The sequence below is a fragment of the Macaca mulatta genome, chromosome 7, assembly GCF_049350105.2.
Source record: "Macaca mulatta isolate MMU2019108-1 chromosome 7, T2T-MMU8v2.0, whole genome shotgun sequence".
NCBI lineage: Eukaryota > Metazoa > Chordata > Mammalia > Primates > Cercopithecidae > Macaca > Macaca mulatta.
In genome coordinates this window covers 178,709,959-178,727,199 of record NC_133412.1, presented here as the reverse complement: position 1 = coordinate 178,727,199, position 17,241 = coordinate 178,709,959, and the positions used below count along the sequence as shown (strand labels likewise).

The 17,241-nt window shown below is 52.3% G+C and overlaps 1 protein-coding gene across 27 annotated transcripts in view; it reads left to right on the top strand.

Moving 5' to 3' along the window:
• Positions 1–17,241, top strand: part of BRF1 (BRF1 RNA polymerase III transcription initiation factor subunit) — a 103,530-nt gene that overhangs the window by 14,922 nt on the left and 71,367 nt on the right. For 17 of the 27 annotated variants that reach the window (XR_013396697.1, XR_013396696.1, XM_077942116.1 and 14 more), the window contains exon 1: positions 8,738–9,269. The exons of 5 other annotated variants lie outside the window; for them this stretch is intronic. Coding sequence is in view for 9 of the 22 variants with exons in the window: in XM_077942116.1 (XP_077798242.1) it covers positions 9,086–9,269 (184 nt within the window). In the remaining 13 variants the exon portion in view is untranslated. Of the gene's footprint in view, positions 1–6,693; positions 6,734–8,737; positions 9,447–17,241 lie in introns of those variants that run through there. 5 more of the 27 variants (XM_077942122.1, XM_077942120.1, XM_077942119.1 and 2 more) reach the window with 2 other exon arrangements.

Sequence of the window (17,241 nt, the reverse complement as noted above, 5' to 3'; positions counted from 1 at the left end):
AACTCCCTGGCTCAAGCAATCCTCCCACCTCAGCCTCCCAAGTAGCTGGGACTACAGGCATGCACCATCATGCCTAGCTAATTTTTAAAATTTTTTTATAGAGACACGATCTCACTATGTTACCCAGGGTGGTCTCAAACTCCTGGGCTCAGGTGATCCTCCCACTTTAGCCTCCCAGAATTTGGGCATTATAGGCATTAACTGTTTATCATCTTACTTGCATGGGTGTGTACACTTATCAAATAACACTTGGGTCAAAAAATAAAAGGGAAATTATGAAATCTAAAAAAATAAACATAGGCCGGGTGCAGTGGCTCATACCTGTAATCCCAGCACTTTGGGAGGTTGAAGTGGGCGGATCACCTGAGGTCAGGAGTTCGAGACTGGGCTGATCAACATGGAGAAACCTCGTCTCTACTAAAAATACAAAATTAGCCAGGTGTGGTGGTACATACCTGTAATCCCACCTACTCGGGAGGTTGAGGCAGGAGAATCACTTGAACCCAGGAGGCAGAGGTTGCGGTGAGCCAAGATAGCACCATTGCACTCCAGCCTGGACAACAAGAGCGAAACTCAGTCTCAAAGAAAAAAAAAAAGTATTGCCCGAGTGTAGTGGCTCATGCCTGTAATCCCAACACTTTGGGAAACTAAGGCAGGAGGATTGCATGGGCCCAGGAGTTCAAGGCCAACCCGAGCAACATAGTGAGATCCTGTCTCTACAAAGAAATTTAAAAATTAGCTAAGGGGGATGGTGTATGCCTGTAACTCCAGCTGCTCTGGAGGCTGAGGCAGGAGCATCACTTGAGCTCAGGAGAGTAAAGCTACAGTGAGTCATGATTGTGCCACTGCACTCCAGCCTTGGCGACAGAGTGAGACCCTGTCTGAACCAAAAAAGAAGGAAAAAAAAAAAACAAAAAAAAACTGGCCAGGCACAGCGGCTCAGGCCTCTAATTCCAGCACTTGGGGAGGCCAAGGCGGGTGGATCACCTGAGGTCAGGAGTTTGAGACTAGCCTGGCTAACATGACAAAACCCCATCTCTACTAAAAATACAAAAAATTAGCCAGGCTTGGTGGTGGGAGCCTGTAATCCCAGCTGCTCAGGAGGCTGAGGCAGGAGAATCGCTTGGACCAGGGAGGCAGAGGTTGCAGCGAGCTGAGATGGCGCCATTGCACTCCACTTCAGCCTGGGTGACAGAGCAAGACTCTGTCTCCAAAAAAAGAAAAAGAAAAAGAAATGTTGTGTGCATCTGTAATCCCAGCTACTCGGGAAGCTGAGATAGGAGAATTGCTTGAACCTGGGAGGCAGAGGTTGCAGTGAGCTGAGATCATGCCACTGCACTCCAGCCTGGGTGACAGAGTGAGACTCTGTCTCAAAAAAAAAAAAAAAGAGAAAAATAAATGTTCCTTGGGTAACAAGAATATTCCCCAGAACCTCTACAGCTTTTAGTCACAATGATCATTTATTCTAAAATTACCAGGTGTGCCAGGAAACAGGATCATATAAACCAAGAATAAACAACAGACATAAATCCATAGGTTGCCAGGTATTGAAATTACTAGTACAGGCCGGGCGTGGTGGCTCACGCCTGTATTCCCAGAACTTTGGGAGGCCAAGGTGGGAGGATCACAAGGTCAGGAGATCGAGACCATCCTGGCTAACACAGTGAAACCCCTATCTCTACTAAAAATACAAAAAAATTAGCTGGTGTGGTGGCGCGCCTGTAGTCCCAGCTACTCAGCAGGCTGAGGCAGGAGAATCACTTGAACCTGGGAGGCAGAGGTTACAGTGAGCCGAGATCTCACTACTGCACTCCAGCCTGAGCAACAGAGTGAGACTCTGTCTCAGAAATAATAATAATAATGAATTAGTAGTATGTACCTTAAAATGTGATCAATATGTTCAAGAAAAATTAAGATGGAGAATTTAATCAGAAAATTGGAATCTGTAGAAAAAGAATCATATAAAAATTCCAGAACTGGGCTGGGCGTGGTGGCTCACGCCTGTCATCCCAGCACTTTGGGAGGCCAAGACAGGAGGATCACGAGGTCAGGAGATCGAGACCATCCTGGCTAACATGGTGAAACCCCGTCTCTACTAAAAACAAAAACAAAATTAGCTGGGCGTGGTGGCGGGTGCTTGTAATCCCAGCACTTTGGGAGGCTGAGGCGGGTGGATCACGAGGTCAGGAGATCGAGACCATCCTGGCTGACACAGTGAAACCTCATCTCTACTAAAAATTAAAAAAAAAAAAAAAAAAAAAAATTAGCCAGGTGTGGTGGCGGGTGCCTGTAATCCCAGCTAGTTGGGAGGCTGAGGCAGGAGAATGGTGTGAACCCAGGAGGCGGAGCTTGCAGTGAGCCGAGATTGCGCCACTGCACTCCAGCCTTGGCCTCCCAAAGTGCTGGAATTACAGGTGTGAGCCACCACATCTGGTGGTGGTGCCACACACTTTTTTTTTTGTTTGTTTTTGAGACGGAGTCTCACTCTGTCACCCAGGCTGGAGTGCAGGGGCGTGATCTCAGCTCACTACAACCTCCGCCTCCTGGGTTCAAGCCATTCTCCTGCCTCAGCCTCCCGAGTAGCTGGGATTACAGGTCCGTACCACCATGCCCAGCTAATTTTTGTATTTTTAGAGAGACGGGGTTTCACCATGTTGGCCAGGCTGGTCTGAAACTCTTGACTCCGTGATCCGCCCACCACAGCCTCCCAAAGTGCTGGGATTACAGGCATGAGCAACTGCGACTGGCCTAATTTTTGTATTTTTAGTAGGGATGGAGTTTCACCATGTTGGTCAGGCTAGTCTGGAACTCCTGACTTCGTGATGTGCCCACCTCAGCCTCCCAAAGTGCTGGGTTTACCGGCACTGAGCTGGCCATGAGCAACCACGCCTGGCCTAATTTCTTTTTTTTTTTTTTTGAGACATAGTCTCACCCTGTTGCCCAGGCAGGAGTGCAGTGGCACAATCTCGGCTCAAGCTCCTCCTCCCGCGTTCACGCCATTCTCCTGCCTCAGCCTCCCAAGTAGCTGGGATTACAGGCACCTGCCACCACGTTCAGCAGCTGGATGGGGAGAAGGCCAGAGGAGGGGCCTACACTGCCCACACCCAACACAGAATTTAGTTTGGTGCTGTTTTTCTTCAGCACCTTCAAGACATCATTCCATCATCTTCTCACTTCCATCATCTCTGCTGAAAAAGTCCACCTGATATGGCTTGGATCTGTTTCCTCAACCAAATCTCCTGTGGAACTGTAATCTCCAGTGTGGGAGGTGGGGCTGGTGGGAGGGGATTGGATCACAAGAGTGGGTCCTTCATGAATAGCTCAATACCATCCCCTTGGTGCTGTCCTGACAGACTTCTTGTGAGTCTGGTTCTTTAAAAGTGTGTGGCAAGGCCGGGTGTGGTGGCTCATGCCTGTAATCCCCGCACTTTGGGAGGCCGAGGCAGGTGGATCACGAGGTCAGGAGTTCCAGACCAGCCTGGCCAACATGGCGAAACCCCATCTCTACTAAAAATACAAAATTAGGCAGGCGTGGTGGTGCATGCCTGTAATCCCAGCTACTCGGGAAGCTAAGGCAGGAGAATCGCTTGAACCTGGGAGGCAGAGGTTGCAGTGAGCCGAGATCGCGCCATTGCACTCCAGTCTGGGCAACAGATGAAGGCTCCATCTCAAAAACAACAACAAAAAAACCCGGACGTGGTGGCTTGTGTTTGTAATCCCAGCACTTTGGGAGGCCAAGGCAGGTGGATCACCTGAGGTCAGGAGTTCGAGACCAGCCTGATCGACATGGTGAAACCCCATCTCTACTAAAAATACAAAAATTTGCCAGACCTGGTGGGGGATGTCTGTAATCCCAGCTACTTGGGAGGCTGAGGCTGGAGAATCGCTTGAACCGTGGAGGCAGAGGCTGCATTGAGCCGAGATTGCGCCACTGCACTCTAGCCTGGGTACAGAGTGAGATTCTGTCCCAAAAACAAAAACAAAACCCCAAAAATAGAGGGGAGATGGAGAAAGGAGACAGAGAGACAGGGAGAGAGAGAAAGATAGAGACAGACAGACAGACAGAGACAGAGAGACAACGCCAACATCCCCAGCCCTCTGCTGCTTCTCTCCTCCACAGCTGCCCCCCTGTGGGGCTCTCTCCTGGTTCTGCCTGTTTGCCTCTAGTCCCTTCTTAAACATTCTCTTGGCTGGGCATGGTGGCTCACACCTGTAATCTCAGCACTTTGGGAGGCTGAGGTGGGCAGATCACGAGGTCAGGAGTTTGAGACCAGTCTGATCAACATAATGAAACCCTGTCTCTACTAAAAATACAAAAAATTTTCTGGGGATGGTGGCAGGCACCTGTAATCCCAGCTACTTGGGAGGCTGAGGCAGGAGAATCGCTTGAACCTGGGAGGAGAAGATTGCAGTGAGCCAAGATCGCGCCACTGCACTCCAGCCCGGAAAACAATGCGAGATTCCGTCTCAAAAACAAAACAAAACTAAAACATTCTCTTGCACTGGAGCAGGCAGTGTATGCTCCCCAGACCCTTCTCCATCTCCTTCTGGCTGCGTGCAGCATGCTGGTGCAGAGCTCCTAGTGCTGGCGATCGCAAGTCCAACCAACAACCACCACCAACCACGTGTGTTTCTCTGGGTGGGTAAGGTGTGTGGCTGGTGATGCTTCTCAGTGCGTTCCCAAACCCTCTCTCCAGGAGTGCAGCTTTCTACGCCCCTGAGTGTGGCAGGAAGCAGTGACTTGCCTCTTACAAAGACAGTGTGGTGGCCAAGAGGGGAGGTGAGTCACAGAAGGCCTTGCAGGCCAGGTGTGTGGCTCAAAGCACATGGTAGAAGGTTAGGTATGAGGTCATTTATGTATAGTTTTCAAACATGCAAAACAATAGTGTACATTGTATATGGATAGTATAAAATCTGTTTGGCACTGATGACCATCCAAAGCTGGGTAATGGTTACCTTTGGGCAGGAAGGGAAGAGAACTGATTCTGACAGGCTCGGGGCTGTGTTCCAGCAATGCCAGAGAACCTCCAAGATAAAACAAAACAAACAACACCCCAAACTAAAAGAACAGAGCCAAGTCGGGGGCAGACCTCAAATCAGTGAGGAAAAAAGATAGACTCCTCAGTAAGGTTGGGATTTCCGTGTATACGAGGAAATGGGTAAATTGAATCCAGACCTCACACTGTTTCTAAAACCAAATTCCAAGTAGTATTCAGAGCTAACAGTAAAAACAAAACCACAAGACTACTGGAATCAAATAGAAAAGAATATTCTAAAATTCCAGCAAATATCTGTCATGGGGATGAGTGATGCTGGCATCTGAACCCACTCCTCAGGGTGATGCCTTCTTGCCCTCCTAAAGTGGCCAGTGCCAACCCCATCACCCCCACTGCTTGGATGGGTCATGGGAGCATGCAAAACCACCTTGGAGACTCAAGCCAGAAGAATTTCTCTGCTCCAAAAGGCCTAAACTAGTGGCTTTTCTTTTTTTCTTTTTTTTTGAGATGGAGTTTTGCTCTTGTTGCCCGGGCTGGAGTGCAATGGCACGATCTCAGCTCACCAAAACCTCTGCCTCCCAGATTCAAGTGATACTCTTGCCTCAGCCTCCCGAGCAGCCGGGATTACAGGCATGCACCACCACGCCCGGCTAATTTTTGTATTTTTAGTAGAGATGAGGTTTCTTCATGTTGGTCAGGCTGGTCTCGAACTCTCAACCTCAAGTGATCCACCCACCTCGGCCTCCCAAAGTGCTGGGATTACAGGCATGAGCCATGTGCCCGGCCGGTTTTCTTTTTTATATATATATATATATATATTTTAGTAAGTTTTTTTTTCTTTTTTTATTTTTGAGACAGAGTCTCACTCTGTCGCTCAGGCTGGAGTGCAGTGGTGCGATCTCAGCTCACTGCAATCCCCACCTCCTGGGTTCAAGCAGTTCTCCTGCCTCAGCCTCCCGAGTAGCTGGGACTACAGGGGCCTGCCACCATACCTGGCTAATTTTTGTATGTATTTTAGTAAGATTTTTCAAGCATACCTAAAAGTAGAGAGAAAAAGACCCAAGGATCTCAGCCACACCAAAGTGTATCATTTTCACATATTTGCTGTTTGGTTCTGTTCTTTTTTTTTTTTTTTTTTTTGAGACGGACTCTTGCTGTCTTGCCCAGGCTGGAGTGCGGTGGCACGATCTCAGCTCACTGCAACCTCTGCCTCCCAAGTTCAAGCATTCTCCTGCCTCAGCCTCCACAGTAGCTGGGATTACAGGCATACACCACTACACTCGGCTGGTAATTGTGTTTTTTTGTTTTTTGTTTAAGATGCAGGCTCACTCTGTCGCCCAGGCTGGGTGCAGTGGTGCAATCTTGGCTCACTGCAACCTCTGCCTCCTGGGTTCAAGCGATTCTCCTACCGTAGCCTTCCAAGTAGCTGGGATTGCAGACATGTGCCACCACACCCAGCTAATTTTTGTATTTTCAGTAGAGACAGGGTTTCACCATGTTGGCCAGGCTGGTCTCGAACTCCCGACCTCGTGATTCACCTGCTTCAGCCTCCCAAAGTGCTGGGATTACAGGCATGAGCCACGGCGCCCCGCCAATTTTTGTACTTTTAGTAGAGACAGGGTTTTGCCGTGTTGGCCAGGCTGGTCTCGAACTCCTGACTTCAAATTATCCGCCTGCCTCGGCCTCCCAAAGTGCTCTGATTACAGGCAGGAGCCACCTCGCCTGGCCTAATTTTTGTAAAGAGGGAGTTTCACCATGTTGGCCAGGCTGGTCTCGAAGTCCTGACCTCAGGTGGTCTGCCTGCCTTGACCTCCTAAAGTGCTGGGATTACAGGTGTGAGTCACCGCGCCCAGCTGACTTTTTTTTTTTTTAAGAGACAAGGTCTCCCTCTGTGGCCCAGGCTGGAGTGCACCACTCACTAGCAGCTTCCTCTTCCGGGCTCAAGCAAGCCTCCCTCCTCGGCCTCCCACAGTGTTGGGATTGCAGGCACGCACAGGCGTGCCAAACCCTGTTGGCATTTTGATTGGGATTACATCATTTTACACACCGACTTGTAAATAATTTATGTATTTACAACTTTGCTTCCACGTAGGAATGGGGTAGTTTATTTTTTAAATTTAATTTGAACTCCTTTTAGGTCCTACAGTCAAGGTTTAGATTAGAGTTTTAAAAAATGGGATTTTGGCTGGGCGCGGTGGCTTACGCCTGTAATCCCAGCACTTTGGGTGGCCGAATCACTTTATGTCAGGAGTTCGAGACCTGCCTGGGTAGCACAGCAAAATCCCATTTCTACTAAAAATACAAAAGTTAGCCGGGCGTGGTGGTAGGTGCCTGTAATCCCAGCTACTCCCCCAGGAGGCTGAGAGAGGAGAATCGCTTGAACCTGGGAGGCGGAGGTTGCAGTTGGCCGATATCTCGCCACTGCACTCCAGCCTGGGCGACAGAGTAAAGACTCCGTCTCAAAAAAAAAAAAAAAAAAAAAAAGGGTGGGGAGTGGGGAGTTGGGGGGTGGGATCTTGCGCATTTCCCTTTTTCTCTTTTTTTTCTGAGACGGAGTTTCACTCTTGTCCCGTCACCCAGACTGGAGTGCAATGACGCGATCTCGGCTCACTGCAACCTCCACCTCTCAGGTTCAAGCGATTCTCCTGTCTCAGTCTCCCGAGTAGCCGGGATTACAGGCGCCCACCACTAAGCACGGCTAATTTTTTTGCATTTTTAGTGGAGACGGGGTTTCGCTATGTTGGCCAGGCTGGTCTCGAACTCCTCACCTCACGTGATCCGCCCGCCTTTGGCCTCCCAAAGTGCTGGGATTACAGGCGTGAGCCACCGCGCCAGGTCGCGCATTTCTTTTTAGACTTATTCCTGGGTATGTCACGGGCCCTATGGCGATTATGAACCGCATCTGCAGATATTTGAGGGCGTGCGCAGCCAAGGTTCCCACTCTGGGCAGGGGGCACAGCGAGGTGACTCACGGGAAACCACAGGTGGCCACGAACGACTGCTAGAAAGTGGGAATTTTAGGAAACAGAAAACGGGGAATAGCGGGGCCACGGGGAAGCTCCAGAACTAGGGCGAGCGGAGGGGCGGGCGCCGCAAATGCGGAGGGCGGAGCAGGGTGGCCCGGGGCGGGTGTCTCCGCCTGCGCGGCCAGGCCCCCCAGCGCAGCTGCCCTGGCCCCGCCCACCACTCCCAGAGCGCCAGCTTGGGTCCTAGATCGCCCTCAGGAGCCAAGGCCCCGCCCACCACGCTCGGCCCCTTGCCTCAGGCCCGGCTCACAGTTCGGGTCGAGACCCAGGCTCCGCCCCCTTCCCCGCCCACAGCTCCAGTTCCCTTCGCAGGCCGAGTCTCTCTACTTGAGGCCCCGCCCACCACCCTCAGCCCCGACCCCGGTTCCGAGTTCTCAGGCCTCGCTCGCCGCTTGAGACCGCGCTCACTATGCGAGGAGGACCCTCCCCTGCCCCGCGTCCAGCTTTAGTCCCTGACTGCGTTCATCGCCAAGGGCCCGCCCACTGCCTTAAGTCCAGTCGCCAGCCTCGGGTCCCGTCCCTGGCCGTACTCACTGCGAGGCCCCGCCCACAGCTCTAATCCCCGGCGTCGCCCGCCACTGAGGCCCCGCCCCCAGCTCCTGTCCCGGGCGGTGCTCACCGCCGTGGCCCCGCCCCGAAGCGCCAGTCCTCGGCTGCGCTCACCGAGAGGCCCCGCCTCCGGCTCCGTTCCGCCGAAGCCCCGCCCCCGCGGGCGGCCCCTCCTACGCCGGCGCGCCGCACGGGAGGCCAGCTCGCTCACTGTGGGGAGACCGCGGCCGCGCCAGGCCGGGAGGTCGCGGCTCCAGTCCTCGCGTCCCCGCTGTGGTCCCGGTGCCTGTCCCAGTCCCGCAGGCGCGGCCGTTACGGGCGGCGCGGCCCCGGCGCGCGCGGCGAATCTGCGGCTGCCAATCGGCGGGCGCGGGGCCTCGCGAGAGCGGCGAGGCCTGAGCGACTGGGCCTGGGCGGGCGGCTGGGCCTGGGCGGGCGGCGCGGGCTGTTCCGGAGGCTCGGGCGGCTTGGGAGGCTTGTGAGGCTCCGGGCCCTGCCCGCGCGTTCGCCGGCATGACGGGCCGCGTGTGCCGCGGTTGCGGCGGCACGGACATCGAGCTGGACGCGGCGCGCGGGGACGCGGTGTGCACCGCCTGCGGCTCAGTGCTGGAGGACAACATCATCGTGTCCGAGGTGCAGTTCGTGGAGAGCAGTGGCGGCGGCTCCTCGGCCGTGGGCCAGTTCGTGTCCCTGGACGGTGAGTCCCGCGGGCTGGCGCTGCGCGGACTTCCCGATGCGGCTTAGGCGGGCTGGAGGCGGTGGCGGCGCGGCCTGGACCCGCGCCTCGGTACCGCCCGCTCTGTCGGGGCGCACGGTTCTGCGTCGTCTTGGCGCGAGTGTGGATCCCCTTGGCGCTCGTGTGGACCCCCTTGGCGTGAGTATGGACCCCCGTGGCGCGAGTATGGACCCCCGTGGCGCGTGTGGACTTCCTCGACACACGCGTGGGCCAGGGCAGCCAGCACAGGGAGGATTGAGGACAGCCTGGGGAGCCCAGAAGGCCCCTCAAGCTGTCCCTCACTGTCAGTCTCTGTGCCTGCAGTTTTGTTTTCAGCAATGTCTGGTACTTAGCATCCGATTGCTGCTGCCCTTGGCTTTGGCGGTTCCCGGGCGGATGCCCTAGGGCCACTCAGGCTGCTGCAGGCCTGGGAGGGGACGTGTCAGGGATGAGCAGTATTGTGAGCTGGGGATGGACCCCAGTCTGTGGAAGGAGCTGGACTGTGGCTAATTTCAGGTGGTTGTGAATAGAGCTGCTGAAACGATTCATGTGCAACTCTCTGTGTGAACATACGTTTTCATTTCTCTGGGGAAGTTAGCTATATGTTTAACTCTATGGGAAACTGTCATGAACTGTTTTGTGATGTGGCTGTGCCGTTATGCATTCTCGCCAGTTGCCCCATATCTTCATCAGCACTTGGTGTTGTCGAGGTTTTTAGTTTGGTTGTTCTAACAGGTGTGTGGCATCTCATCAGAGTGGTGCTCTGTATTTCCCTACTGGCTGGTGATGTTCTACCTCATTAGGATGCTTATTTGCCATGCCCGAATCCTCTTTATTGAAACGTGTGCTCAAGTCTTATTTTTCATTTATCTTGAGACAGGATCTCACTCTGTGGCCTAGGCTGGTGTACAATGGCCCAGTCATGGCTCACTGCAGCCTTGAACTCCTAGGCTCAGGCAGTTCTCCTGCCTCAACCTCCTAAGTAGCTGAGACTACAGGTGCATGCCACCACGACGTGTAATTTTTTAAAATTTTATTTTTAGTAGAGACAAGGTTTCTATGTTGCCCAAGCTGGTCTCAAACTCCTGGGCTCAAGTGATACTCCAGCCTTGGCCTCCCAAACTGCTGGGATTACAGGCGTGAGCCACCACACCCTGACTCTCATTTTTTGTTTGGGTTGTTTTCTTATTGTTGAGTTTTGAGAGTTCTTTGTGGATTGTAGTTACAAGCCCTTTGTTGTATATGTGATTTTTCAAAGCAGAAGTTTTCACTTTTTTGTTTGTTTGTTTGTTTTTTTGAGACAGAATCTCTGTGGCCCAGGTTGGAGCGCAGTGGCACAATCTCGGCTCACTGCAACCTCTGCCTCCCAGGTTCAAATGATTCTCGTGCCTCAGCCTCCCAAGTACCTGGGATTACAGGTGTGCGCCACCTCACTTGGCTAATTTTTGTATTTGTAGTAGAGACAGGGTTTCACCATGTTCGTCAGGCTGGTCTTGAACGCCTGACCTCAAGTGATCTGCCTGCCTTGGCCTCCCAAAGTGCTGGGATTACAGGCATGAGCCACTATGCCTGGCCTAAATGTGGTCTATCTTGACCTAAGTTTTGTATAAGGTGTGCTTCGTAGGTTGAGGCTCGTTGTTTATGTGGAGGTCCCGTTGTTTCAACACCGTTTTTTGAAAGACTGCCCTTTGTCCACTGAAGGCCTTTGCTCCCTCAGCTGTGCTCACTGGGCCCCGTCCGTGCAGGTCTGCCTCTGGGCCTTGTGTCCTGCCCTGTTGATCAGGTGCCGTTTCCTTTGTCAGCATCACAATTCCCTTTTTACTGTACCTTTTATATTGTCCTGAAATCAGATATTGTGAGTCCCCCAACCTTTGTTCTTCCTTTTCAAAGTTGTAGCTATTAATTTCCCTTTCCCTTTTTAATTTTAGAGTAAGTTTGTGAGTATCTATAGGTCACATATTATTATCTGAAATGCTTGGGACCAGAAGTGTTTTGGATACTGGATTTTTCTGATTTTGGAATATCTGCATTATAATTACTGGTTGAGCATCCCTAATCCAAAAATCTGAAATCTGAGATGCTCCAGTGAGCATTTCCTTTGAGCATTGTGTTGATGCTCAAAAAGTTTCATGTTTTGGAGCATTTATAATCTCAGATTTTTGGATTTGGGATGTTCAACCTGTACAAAAGTCCTGTTTCATTGGAATCGCATTAAACCTTTCGATAAATTTAGGGAGATCTGACGTTTTTTCTTTCTTTCTTTCTTTTTATTTTTTGTTTTTTTTTTTTTTTTTTTTTTTTGAGACGGAGTCTCGCTCTGTCGCCCGGGCTGGAGTGCAGTGGCTGGATCTCAGCTCACTGCAAGCTCCGCCTCCCGGGTTTACGCCATTCTCCTGCCTCAGCCTCCCGAGTAGCTGGGACTACAGGCGCCCGCCAACTCACCCGGCTAGTTTTTTGTATTTTTTAGTAGAGACGGGGTTTCACCGTGTTAGCCAGGATGGTCTTGATCTCCTGACCTCGTGATCCACCCGTCTCGGCCTCCCAAAGTGCTGAGATTACAGGCTTGAGCCACCGCGCCCGGCTTCTTTCTTTCTTTTTGAGACGGAGTTTCACTCTGTCACCCAGGCTGGAGTGCAGTGGTACGATCTCAGCTCACTGCACCCTCCGCCTCCCGAGTTCAAGTGATTCTGCTGCCTCAGCCTTCTGAGTAGCTGGGACTACAGGCGTGTGCCATCACGCCCAGCTAATTTTTGTATATTTTTTAGTAGAGACGGGTTTTCACCATATTGGCCAGGCTGGTCTCGAACTCCTGACCTCGTGATCCCCCCACCTCGGCCTCCCAAAGTGCTAGGATTACAGGTGGGAGCCACTGCGCCTGGCCAACAGTTTTTCTATGTGGAATCTTGTAGTCCGTGAACACAGTGTATGTCTACATTCATTTAGGTTTTCTTTGATATATAGTCTATCAGTATTGGGTAGTTTTCGGCATACAGCTTCTGGGCTTTTTTTTTGAGATGGAGTCTCGCTCTGTCACCCAGGCTGGAGTGCAGTGGTGCAACCTCAGCTCACAGCAACCTCCACCTCTTGGTTTCAAGTGATTCCTGTGCCTCAGCCTCCTGAGTAGCTGGGATTACAGGTGCACACCACCACGACTGGCTAATTTTTGTATTTTTAGTAGAGACAGTGTTTCACCATGTTGGCCAGGTTGGTCTCAAACTCCTGACCTCAAGTGATCCAACCACTTCAGCCTCTCAAAGTGCTGAGATTACAGGCATGAGCTGCCATGCCTGGCCCTCTGGACGTTTTTTAGATGTGTACCTAAGATCTATTAGGTGTTATTGTAAGTGGTATTTTTTATTTATTTATTTTATTTTATTTTTTTTTGAGACGGAGTCTAGCTCTGTCGCCCAGACTGGAGTGCAGTGGCGCGATCTCGGCTCACTGCAAGCTCCGCCTCCCGGGTTCACACCATTCTCCTGCCTCAGCCTCCGGAGTAGCTGGGACTACAGGTGCCCGCCACCACGCCCGGCTAATTTCTTTTTGTATTTTTAGTAGAGACGGGGTTTCACCGTGTTAGCCAGGATGGTCTCGATCTCCTGACCTCGTGATCCGCCCGCCTCGGCCTCCCAAAGTGCTGGGATTACAGGCTTGAGCCACCGCGCCCGGCCAAGTGGTATTTTTTAAAATTTAGTTTTCAACTCTTCATTGCTTGTTTATAGAAATATGGTTGATTTATGTGTGTTATCCTGTTTCCTATGGCTTTGCTAAACTTACTTGTTAGTTCTAAGACTTTTTTTTCTTTTTTTTCTTTTTGAGACGGTAACTTGCTCTTGTTGCCCAGGCTGGCGTGCAATGGCGCGATCTCGGCTCACTGCAACCTCCGCCTCCCGGGTTCAAGCAATTCTCCTGCCTGAGCCTCCCAAGTAACTGGGATTACAGGTGCCCACCACCACACCTAGCTAAGTTTTTGTATTTTTAGTAGAGATGGGGTTTTGCCATGTTGGCCAGGCGATCCACCCGCCTCGGCCTCCCAAAGTGCTGGGATTACAGGTGTGAGCCACCACACCTGGCCCCTAAGAGTTTTTAATACACTCCTTGAGTTTTTTTTGTTGTTTTGTTTTTTGTTTTTTTTGTTTTTTTGTTTTTTTGAGATGGAGTGTCGCTCTGTTGCCCAGGCTGGAGTGCAGTGGTGCAGTCTGGGCTCACTGCAGTCTCCCTGTCCTGGGTTCAAGCGATTCTCCTGCCTCAGCCTCCTGAGCAGCTGGGATTACAGGAGCCCACCTCCATACCTGGCTGGCTTTTGTATTTGTAATAGAGACGGGGTTTCACCATGTTGGCCAGGCTGGTCTCAAACTCCTGATCTCAGGTGGTCCACCTGCCTTGGCCTCCCAAAGTGCTGGGATTACAGACGTAAGCCACTGCGCCCGGCCTTTTTCTTTTTTCTTTTTTTTTGAGACAAAGTCTCGCTGTTGCCCAGACTGGAGTGCAGTGGTGTGATCACAGGTCACTGCAGCCTGGAACTTCTGGGTTTAAGAGATCCTTTCACCTCAGACTCCAGAGTAGCTAGGACTACAGGCGTGCACTATCATGCCCAACTAATTTAAAACATTTTTTTTGGTGAGGGAGACAGGGTCTAGGGTCTTGCTCTGTCACCCTGGCTGGAGTGCCGTAGTCATGGCTCACTACAGTCGTAACCCCCTGGGCTCCAGTGACCCTCCCAGCTCAGCCTCCTGAGTTGCTGGGACTACAGGCATGTACCACTATACCCAGCTAAGTTTTGTATTTTTCTTGTAGAGATGGGGTTTTGCCATGTTGACCAGGCTGATCTGGAACTCCTGGGCTCAAGTGATTCTCCTGCCTTGGCCTCTCAAAGTTCTAGGATGACAGGCGTGAGCCAGCGCCAATTTTTTTTTTTTTCTTTTTTTGTAGAGATGTGGTCTTGCTTTGCTTCTCAGGCTGGTCTCGAACTTTTGGCCTCAAGGCATCTTCCCACCTTGGCCTCCCACAGTGCTGGGATTAGTGGCGTGAACCGCTTTGCTCAGCCCTGGATGTTCTGTTGAGGGTTCCTGCTGATGCTTGCATGGGATATTGGCCTGTAGTTTTTCCTGTAGTGTCCTTGTCTTAGATATTAAGGTCCTGCTCCTTATGGAATGGGTTGGGAAACGTTTCCTCTTCTGTTTTCTGGAACAGATTATGTAGAGTTGGTGTTCTTTGTTTCTGAAATGTTTGGTAGAATTCATCAGTGTAGCCATCTGGTCCCAGAGGTTTCTTTCTCAGACTATTCTGCACTGTGGTTTCGGCTTCTTTTATCACTGTGGTTCTAGTTGTATTTGAGATTCTGTGTCTCACCTGGGGTGAGTCAGCCGCTTGTGTTTGGAGGAATTGGTCCACTTGACTTAGTGGTTGAATTTGCCCAGAGAGTTGTTTGAAGCATTCCCTTATCCTTTTCATATCTGCGGGGTCCACAGTGCCTCCTTTTTCCTTTTAGATGTTGGTGTTTTGTGTCTTTTTTCCCCTTTGTCTCTCTGGCTAGAAGGTGATCAGTTTTTTTTTTTTTTTTATCTTTTCTAAGAACTGGCTTGGGTTTCATTGAGTTTTCTATCCTGTTCTTCCCTCCCCATCGTCTTCCATGCTCATACTCCCTGGGTATCTTCCTAGGACTGCTGGGCACAGAGTTTGCAGCTGTGTCACAGTTGCCAAGACTTTGATGCCCGTTGGGATGATAACAACAGTAATAAAAGCGAGTTGTCATGGCAGCAGACGCAGGGTTTCCCGGGCAGGCACAGTGCTAAGTGCATTCGGGCCTGGTGATGGCGCACTGCCCTTACTGTGCCCTGCTGGGGGAGGACGGTGATGTGGAGCAGTGCAGAGCTGGAAGTCTGTCACCCGGGCGCTGTCAGAACAAGCTCAGAGCCAACACTGTCAGGTGTCCCCAAGACGCCTCTAAGCCCAGGCACACTCTCTCGAGGGAGGGGCAGGCCCAGCAACCAACTGTGGTGGTCCTGGGGGAAGTGCTGCGAGGCGGTGTGTTCTTAGCACCTGGGGACCGGCACAGGCGGTGCCTGGGCCGAGAGTGGGAAGGAGAGAGGGCATCTGTTGCTCTGGGCAGCCCCTCTGTCTCCCAGGCAGTATCTCTAGGTGCCCACTTGGCATCCTCCCTCCCTCGTCACAGTGGTGATCACACGGGGCTGGAAGCCTTGGTGGCTTCTCAGTTTCCCTAGCACACAAGTAGGCCTCGGCCGCCCCTTGCTCCAGCTTCATCTTGAGAGCTGAGCTTTCTCTTTGAGCTGTCCTTTTCCAGGTCCCAAGGCCACTGTCTTTCCTAGGTGTCTTGCCTATTCATTGAGAACTAAGCCTGACACAGCCTCATAGTTTACTCTGGAATATTTAACTAAGGCATCAGGGCAGGTGACCAGAGGCCTCAGGGGAGTCCCAGGAGGGTCCTGACCTTGGAAGCCAGGCCCCGCGGGGGAAACGACACTGGTGCTCCAGCGTCCCAGGGCTGCCCGAGCAGAGACTGTGCAGAGAGAAGGTGGGTGTCTGAGGACAGACTCAGTGTGGCTGGAGGGGCCAGGCGGACGGTGGAGCTGGGGACTGTTGGCCTGGGGCCTTGGCAGTGCCCTGAGGAGGTTGTCTGCTCCACCGAGGCAAGGCGGGACTTCCCTGTGAGCCCACGTCAGTGTCCTGCGCTATGTGTGCCCTGAGGCTTCCCTCTGCCAGCAGCTGATGGTAATGGCGCCCACACCCCTGCCCCGCAGGCAGGAACTCGAGCACCTGGGAGCCCCCACACCAGGCATCCCGGGCTCCTGCTTGCGGGGGGTCCCTTGTCCTCCTGCGCAAGGAGCAGCACACCTCAGTGTCACCAGAACTTGTGGTTGTGGGGAGCATTTCCCATAATCACAACTTTCAGTGGCTTCACAGTTAGAACTTTGAAGCCGGGGTGTCCGTGAGTGCTGCTGTTTTCTGTTTGGGGTCCTGATGCAGCCGGACCTACTTTGTGACATGGCTGCATGTCACCCGTTTCTGGCCCTGGAGAGGGGCACAGGAGGCGGAGCTGCCCTTGCCTGCTGGGAAGCTCCCTTTGCCTCAGCGAAGGATGTGGCCAGCCAGCCTCTTCCTGTGGCCTGGGGCTCTGAGCATGGGCCTGGCCTCCTGGTGGGGCTCTTGTCCCGAGACTGGAAGGCTCCAGGCTTCTGCCTCTGCTCCATGACCCTCAGAACCCTAAATTGCGGCTGAAGGTACCTACCCTCAGGAAACGGGTGGATTCTGTCCCATTGGCATCTGGGTGAGAGAGGAAGCCGCTAGTTAGCCTGCAGCGTGACACACGTCCTGTTTTCGTAACCGAGTTGTAATCACTACAAAACCAGCTCCTCAGCAGTGGCCTGGGGAAGGGGTCTGGGCCTGGGAAGGGGTCTGGGCTTGGGGAGGGGGTGTGGGCCTGGGAAGGGGTGTGGGCTGCCGTGCCTGACCCTGTTTGTCAGTGCTCCTCCCAGATGTCTGATGCTGCTGCATCCAGCCCCACCAGTAGGCACATGCCCTGTGTACCCGGGTCCCCATCCCCAGCACTCAGGGATGCACTTCGGTCCGGTCCAGCCTCCTTTGGGCACTCAGCTGTGGGACCCCTGAATTCCTCTCCATCCATTACTGCCCAGCCAGCCAGGCCTCCTACAGGTGTGTCCCCTTAAAAAGAAGCTTCCAGCCAGATGTGGTAGCCCCTGCTTGTAATTCCAGGATTTTGGGAAACCATGGTGGGAGGATCACTTGAGGTCAAGAGTTTGAGACCAGCGTGGGCAACATAGTGAAACTGTCTCTACAAAAACTAAAAAAACAAAACAAAGCAAAAAAAACCCCCAAAAACCTAAAATACAAAAATTAGCTGGGCATGGTGGTGGGCGCCTGTAATCCCACCTACTGGGGAGACTGAAGCATGAGAATCGCTTGAACCTGGGAGATG